The 8,182-nt window shown below is 42.6% G+C and overlaps 2 protein-coding genes across 2 annotated transcripts; one reads left to right on the forward strand and one right to left on the reverse strand.

Annotated features, from left to right (window-relative positions):
- Window positions 1-128: 128 nt before the first annotated feature.
- Window positions 129-2,866, reverse strand: Rlip (Ral interacting protein). Its single transcript, XM_017248418.3, has 4 exons — window positions 2,689-2,866; window positions 2,494-2,626; window positions 1,542-2,435; window positions 129-1,323 (listed from the first exon to the last, which is right to left on the reverse strand). The coding sequence occupies exons 1-4, from the start codon at window positions 2,783-2,785 to the stop codon at window positions 552-554; spliced, it is 1,896 nt and encodes a 631-aa protein (XP_017103907.2). The 5' UTR covers window positions 2,786-2,866; the 3' UTR covers window positions 129-551.
- A 1,688-nt stretch (window positions 2,867-4,554) lies between these two features.
- maca lies at window positions 4,555-6,811 on the forward strand. The gene is made up of 3 exons (XM_070281637.1): window positions 4,555-4,652; window positions 4,739-5,029; window positions 5,102-6,811. The coding sequence occupies exons 2-3, from the start codon at window positions 4,740-4,742 to the stop codon at window positions 6,621-6,623; spliced, it is 1,812 nt and encodes a 603-aa protein (XP_070137738.1). The 5' UTR covers window positions 4,555-4,652; window position 4,739; the 3' UTR covers window positions 6,624-6,811.
- The last annotated feature ends 1,371 nt before the right edge of the window (window positions 6,812-8,182 follow it).

The following is an 8,182-nucleotide window of genomic DNA, read 5'->3' on the forward strand; positions in this document are numbered from 1 at the left end:
AATTAAGTCATCCGACCGATTTAGACAATTGGATCTTGATAATCGCCACTTGATTTTATGAATCAATTGAAGCTGGAACGAATGACTTATTATTTAATACAGTATATTTTTGATTAGTTTTGGGGCAAACTGCCAATTCAACACGTGAGCATTTATTTAATTTAGAAGCTTTTGATCGTTCAAATACATTGAGATTTAAGGGGAATTAAATTATGTACATGCATATATATGGATATATTCGTATTGATGGGTCGATTGGTTTAAAACATCAATGAGACTCAAATAATAATATAGAATAGAGCAAAATATAATCATATCTTGTACAGCAGAAATTTTCAATATCTGATTTATAAATTAAGGTTTCTAGCTTCGCTTAGCCGAATGATTGAAAATTGGACAGCGCTCGTTACTTTTATAGTTTTAAACAACTCTTGAAGCTTTCATAGCTCTGTATCTTAATGTAACAGTTTTTGAATTTAAAATTAATTAAGGTAAGCATTAGTACCTGATAGTGACCGACCCATCCGTGGTTATTAACAACATTAATACATTTAAAACTGTTGCAACCGCAACTCCACCTGGAGGGCTATGCATGCCCGTCGCTCCTCCTTGAGTTCGATGCCCAACATCCGCTTCTTGTGCTCCAGCAGGGCGTTCTCGCGCGTGTAGTGTTCGATGATCCGCTCGTAGTCAGCCTCCGATGGCGGCACTGACTCCCCATGTGACCCATGGGCCTTGGGATTCTGCTGCTCGCACAGCTGCTTCAGCCGGTAGACTTCGTTGCGTTCGGCCAGGATGCGGGCTTTCAGTTCGTGCTGCCAAGCCATTAGTTCCTCGTACTCGATTTGTAGTCGCAGCAAGTCTTCACGATGCGGATTTGCCTTGGGAAGCAGGACGAAACCAGTATTGGAGTCAATGGTAAAGTCAGGTGGACTAGGATTAGTAGCGCGCTCCTCCGTTTGCGGCTCCTCAGGTGCAATACTGTTGTTGGTAGCTGCCACAGGTTCGGCAGCAGGTTTGGAATCGGTGGTGTCTTCGACTACGGCAGCGGCGCCAGAAGTGGCAACCGGATGAGAGCTGCTGGTGCTGTCTAGCTCATCCACCGACTTCTCTTGTTTCTTTTCGAAACTTCGCAATTTTCTCTTCAGCTGCGTAATGATTCGCTGCACTTCCCAGAGCTGCTCCTCCCGCTTCTTGGTAATAAAACCAGCATTCATCTCGCTGTGGATCTGGGTCAGTAGGCTGTCCTGCTTGCGGAGCTCTATTTGGATTTCCTCGGGTCGTTCCGGCAGCTGGCTGGCCGAAGTAAGTGGTGGAACATACCTAAAAATAACCAAAAGTTAGCATTGCGGTGTCTGTATTTTGTTTTTAAAATCTCCGCCTGATGAGGAAGCTGACGAAGCGCGGCCAGCGCTTCCGTTTGCGAGGTACTACACTCATTCTTTTTGGACTACTAATTACCGACATCAGCAAGTAGTTACAACCAAAATCTTATCTTTATGATATATTTTAAAAAAGCTACCCCCACCAAGTTTGCTCACTTTATCAGCTTGACGTCCGCGAAAAGATTGTTGCAGTGACAGAGCAGCGCGACCATTAGACGGTGAGACATCTGAAGCGTCGGACTGAGAAGCATGGCCAGCGACTGGGCGTTGAGCTTGTTGTGCCGCTCCTGCTGGATCACGGAGTCAAAGTGGAGCAAAACCCACGCCAACAATGTGCGGTTGCACTTGGGCAACTGCTCGAGCAGCTGCTGCAGCTCTGCCTCCTGCTCGGTGACCTTTGGATGCGAGGCCACCTCCTCGAAGCGGGCGACCAGATCAGTGGTTAGCACCGGCTCCGGCAGTTCGCGCAGGAAGAGCTTCAGCAGACTGCAGGCGGTGGGCAGGTTGAGCTCATCCACGGCGGCGTCGTGCTCTCGATTGTTGTACAACCGCTTGTAGTGCATCAGACGCGTCTTGATGGGCTCAACCTTGTAGATATGCTCGCACTTGCAGTGATCCTGCAGGTAATCGATGCAGTCGCGCACCACCAGCGGAAGATCTACGCCGTCGTGGCAGCGGGATCGTTCAGTGGCCAGGCTGACCGATACTCCGAAAACAGGATATCCCAGGGCCAGTACTTCCTCGGCAGCGAATGCTTCCTCTTGATGTTGTTGCTGCTGATGCGATAGCTGTTTTCCCTTCTTGTCCTTTTTCTCCTTCTTGTCAGACTTTTCCTTCTTGTCTTTCTCCTTGCGCTCCTTGTCCTTTTTCTTATGATCCTCGCGTTCCTTATCTTTCTCCTTGTCTTTGGATTTATGGGACGTCGGCTCCTCCTCCAGATGCTTTGCATCTTTCTCGGATTTCTCCTTGTCCCGCGATTTCTCTCTCTTCTCCTTGCTCTTGGAGCTGGTAAACTTGAAGGTTTTCGACTTTTTTGACTTCGAAGGACTCCTAGATGAGCAAAAAACATTCAGATAAAGGTAATCTATATATTTTGAGGCCAACTAACTTGGTGTCCAACTCCTCTTCGGGGGAACTTTCACCCTCGAGGGCCGCATAGCCACGGTCCTTGCCCTTTTCCTTCTTGTCTTTGCGGCGACCAATCAACAGGTCCTTTTTGCTTAGGTCATGATCCTCGCTGACTGGAAGGACGACAGTGAAAAGATTTAATTGATTTTTCTCAACCACTTTTCTGTGAACTTACAGTCGCTTTCCTCCTTGCTCTTTTTGGACCGTGAGTCCGCCGCCTCCGAGGCATACAGGCCGGGGAACTCCTTCTCCTCGGGGCTGTCGAAATCCATGTTTCGCTCCTTTTTAAAAGAAAATAAACAATTTTCGTAAACAAAAACAATAATGGAAAAGTGTTGAAAAGCAGCATAATCTGCTTGGAGTGTTGCAGAACGATTTTGGTGCTTCGTTTCAAATCCGCCAGAGGGCGGTGCAGGAGTTTTTATGTTAAAAATTTAACAGAGGTTGAGCGGACAAATTTGAATTGCGACCATAACATACCAGAAGAAATTACTAGCTAGAAAATCAATTAAAAAATCTAAATTAAGAACTAAAATAATTTGGACACCGAAAATTAAAATTCCTCTTTTCCACACCACCTTTGAGGTAGAGTGTAGTCGCGTTTTTTTTTCAAGTGGTGTCCCCAGGAGGCCCAAATAATAGGATAATGTTAAAAAAAGATAAATAGAATTATATTTTTAGAATAGTTTTTTTCCGTAAAGAGCTAGAACATGTGAGAATGTACATTTGTACCTGAGTTATTTGCAACGAAAATATTTAAATTACCCACCTCATCCGAACGTATTGTTTACGTGAGGGAGTCTTTTAATGGCGACTCTTATCCAAGTCCTGTCCATGCCGACTCCTCGCCCCTCCCCACACATGGCACTGAGAAATGTTAGCATATTCAAGTGATTAATGCGGACCAGCCAATGATGCCCACCGCACTGCGCGCTGGAGAGGATTCGCAAGTCCCCGAGGGGGGTCCCCGACTCCAGGGCGGATAAGGATTGTGGGTGTGGTATCGAGTGCCTTGGGTTCTCTCTCCATATCCTCCCAGCGCCTCCCGCAACCTTTGAGTAATTAAACTTGATTAATTGTCTAGTCAGCATGAAGGTAAAAATCGGCGTAGCCAAGATAACAACACGGAAATGGAAATTAATTAATATGAGCTTGGATGGAAACAAAAAGAAATAATGAACAAGTTTTTCTTTTCCGCCAATGGCGAAGCTTGCATGCCCTCCGGGCCATAGCCGATATCAGGTGGATTTCGAATCAATATGGGACTGGCCAAAAATTTGGCAAGTACACAAGCCAATTTACTTTCCACCTGGCGCAGTTCGGACATTCCTCAGTGCAGTTGTTCCGCCATCGAGATGCGTTGAAATTCCATAATCAGCAAACAAATAAATAAACAGCTGAAAACTTTTCACAAACTTTTGCACCTTTTGAATACAAAAGGGGTTTCATTTTGTCTGGCCATGAAATCAGCGATTGCCAACAAGAAGAAATTTATTTCATTTAAAAGAAAAATAATAATACTTGCCTCATTTTGAATCAATTGTAGACCGGCCGATCCATCGACACTGTAAAGGACAATAAATAATGATAATAAATATGAATAATGAATAATATTACGAACCTAAATGACAAATCGAATATATTAAGAATATAATGTTTTAATTCTACTTTACTTCCCACATGTTTTCAAAAACATCCGATTGTTTTTATTATTATTGTTTATTTATTCGATATTTTAAAAACTAGTGTGGCCAAGAAGCAACCAATTCCTGGTTGGAATTGCATTTTACACACTTTTTAATTTTTTTTTTATTTATGAAGCTTTTAATGCTTTTCAGCACTTTTTGAGGAAATTATGGTTTTTCAACACCGTTATTCGATAACAAAAGGCCGTGGCGCAAACTTAATTTATTAAAAATGCTTACCACCAAATTATTCAACAATTCTGTCAATATATAAATAGCTTGGCAAGAAAAAATAATCAATAAAAAAAAATGTTTTCAACAATTAATTTTTTTCTTTAATTATAGTGTTGCACACTTTTAACCAATGTTGTAAATGTCTGACAAATTCACTAGAAAGTTGCAAATCATCTGACAGGAGAAAAGTTCTTTCACTTTTCATCATTTTTTTGGCAAAGTAAGTTTTTTTTTGTTTTAGTCTTCAAATTTTTCTCTTTTCTTCCATCTTTCCGTTCATTTCTATATTTATTTTCTTCCTTCAAGCATGAAAAACTCGCTGGATTTAGACAACAAAAAGGAAGACCAAATGGTTCCCGGTTTTCCTTCCTACTATATTCCCCCAAGAACTCCGATCTCCTTTCCCACCTATTCTTCGGGTTCAGAGGACTTGCAAAAGAACCAAGGAGCTTTGCTTCCATATTCTGCTGTCGCTCCACCTTCGGGATACGAGACTTCGGATTCTTCTAAGCCCATGGAAGTGGCGTCTATAACCAAGAACTTTGTGGAGCAGTCGTCGCTGGCCGTCCAGCCAAGCAACAAGACAAACCTGGCAAAGTAAGTTTTTTTGTTTCAGTCTGCATATTTTCCCCTTCCATCTTTCCGTTCTTTTCTATATTTATTTTAAAGGAATTTAAGCATGGAAAATTTGCTGGATTTAGACAAAAAAAGGGAAGACCAAAAAATTCTTGGTTTTCCGTTCTACTATATTCCCCCAAAAACTCCGATCGCCTTTCCCACCTATTCTTCCGGTTCAGGGGACTTGGAAAAGAACCAGGGAGCTTTGGTTCCATATTCTGGTGTCACTCCACCTTCGGGCTACGAGACTTCGGATTCTTCTAAGCCCATGGAAGTGGCGTCTATGACCAAGAACTTTGTGGAGCAGTCGCCGCTGGACGTCCAAAACAAAAAGGAAGATGAAAAGGTTCCCGGTTTTCCGTCCTACTATATTCCCCCAAAAACTCCGATCGCCTTTCCCACCTATTCTTCCGGTTCAGGGGACTTGGAAAAGAACCAGGGAGCTTTGGTTCCATATTCTGGTGTCACTCCACCTTCGGGCTACGAGACTTCGGATTCTTCTAAGCCCATGGAAGTGGCGTCTATGACCAAGAACTTTGTGGAGCAGTCGTCGCTGGTCGTCCAAAACAAAAAGGAAGACCAAAAGGTTCCCGGTTTTCCGTCCTACTATATTCCCCCAAGAACTCCGATCTCCTTTCCCACCTATTCTTCGGGTTCAGAGGACTTGCAAAAGAACCAAGGAGCTTTGCTTCCATATTCTGCTGTCGCTCCACCTTCGGGCTACCAGACTTCTGGTTCTCCTAAGCCCATGGAAGTACCGTCTATAACCAAGAACGTTGTGGAGCAGTCGTCGCTGGCCGTCCAGAGAAGCAACAAGACAAACCTGATGGTGAACTATTTGCCACGGGACATGGCAGAGTATGAGCTGGCTGACATGTTTTCGACGTTTGGCCAACTCCGCCGTGTCAAGATCGTTAGGGATCAGAGCAGTGGAATGAGCCTTGGCTATGGGTTCATAGATTTTGTGAATTCGTGTAAGGCCAATGTGGCCCAGATAATGTTAAATGGGCGTAAAGTGCGCGACAAGGTTCTCAAAGTTACTTATGCTTGTCCCCGTGGCGACGACCCTAGGAACAACAGCCTATATGTGGCGCAATTGCCACCGGGTGTAAATCATTTTCAAATACGGGAGTTATTTGAAACCTATGGCCATGTATTGGATGTCAATTTTCTACTCAACAAGGCCACAGGAGAGCCGCGTGGCGTGGCCTTTGTCCGTTTTAATACTCGCACTTCGGCTGAGCAGGCGCAGATGTTGTTGGATGGAATCGTTCCTAAGTTTAGCTCTCAACCCATTGAAGTGAAGTTTGTCCGGCGCAAGCCACCAATCTCGAACCCCGATCACGCTGATGCTGACCAAAGGTATGGACCAGGAGGACAAGTTGGACAGGACGGACCAGGTGAACAAGATGGAAAGCCTAGTATCTTGAAGTGGCCATTCATTAAGAATTATGAAAACAAAATTCAGGAAGGTTCACCACCGCAGCTCTCCAAGCGTCGCACTGACGAGCAGAAGGTTGAGCAACAAATTGAAGCCAAACGTCCACGAGGTTTCGTCTATGATTCCGATTAATCTCCGATTAATTAAAGATTCAGCCATTTCCATTTTTTCTACCACCGATTGCACGTTTTCCACAATCCTTTTGAATGCCCTACATCTATTTTATATTCAAAAAGGCATCTAAAATACTTGGAAATCCTTTCCATTATAATCCATTTGTAATTATGATCGATCGAATTTATATAAAATATAAAACAAACTATAGGGCCTTTCTTAAAGGCCCCGCACTAACAAAATAATAACTAACAATGTTTAATCATTAAATGCACTAATAATTAAATCATTAAAATGTCTTTTTACTAACTTATTTAATTAAATCTTATTGGGACTAATAAAAACATACTCACCTCCCTCACGTCACCTTACCTTACCAATTAATTTTTCCTTTAACATATTCAGTTATGGTGTTTGCTGCCCTTTACATTTAAGGTTAAAATAAATAATTCTTTATTTAGCCGCAGGAGGTTGGCGTATCGTCGGTAAACAAGGCACTCCTACAGACACTCAAGATCCCTCCTCCTCTGCACTGGACACAAAAAACATTAACAGCTTTATCAATCGGTTCATACCTTCCACTAAGCCAGGGGCTTTGGCCAGCTTGCCCAAAAAAAGGACGGTACCCCTTGCATTTCAGGGTTTCTGATTCCGAAGTCTGAATGCATGCAAAAGTTTGGGCGATTCAAATAAATAATGAAAACAAAGGGCGCATAAATATTTGATGATCGCAGTCCTAAGGAACTGGAAAGACCAACGAAAGTAGGTGGGAAAGAAGTGAATTGAAAATTATTTCCAATTCGTTTGCTTTTCTCATTATAATTGAGGCGCAAAAGTTGCCCCTGCATCTCGGTTTCTGTATCTTATTCAGGGACTGTTTCTGTGTCTGTTTCCCTTTCGGCGGCTGCTGCTGCTCTGGATCTCAGTCCAGATTTAACTTACAGATTCATCTTGATTCCCTTTTAGCTTACAAGGACCCTTCGTGCCCCAAGGTAGAATGCACTTTTTGTTGGCATATAAAGTTATTTATTAAACAGAAACGGATTTAACATAAGTATTTGCTTATATGAGCTATATATTGACCATGAATGTAGTCCGGATATCAGTTTAAGGATCCCTCTATTTTGAATTAATTGTGCTTTTCTGGATGCTCCTTTCAGTAATGCCCTTGGGGGTCAAGTAATGCTCGCTGGTATGTACATTCATATCCTTCTACCTCATTATTGTCCTATAAATCTAGGCTCTAGGAAGAATCCTTTAAGATTGCAACAAGTTTAAATTTCAGCTTTCTTTAACAGAAGCAACGAAAAATTAAAAAAAAAAATTGAATTTTAGCTTCATCTTGGGTAAGAGAATGCAAATCGAATTTTCACTTCCTATTGTTTACAATTTTCCTTTCTTTTTTCAGAAAACATTTGTGCCGCATGACCAAAGAAAAAAGGATTTCTTAAAGGCAAGCCAGGACTGCAGCCCTTTGATAAGCAGATTATACGCTTTTCATGCTTCTCCTTACCCTTTGGCGTTTCTGGCGGAAAATGTTTTGGAGGATTTTCATTTTGTTTCTCGGCATTGTTGTA

Source organism: Drosophila bipectinata, chromosome 3R (assembly GCF_030179905.1).
Source record: "Drosophila bipectinata strain 14024-0381.07 chromosome 3R, DbipHiC1v2, whole genome shotgun sequence".
Taxonomy (NCBI): Eukaryota; Metazoa; Arthropoda; class Insecta; order Diptera; family Drosophilidae; genus Drosophila; species Drosophila bipectinata.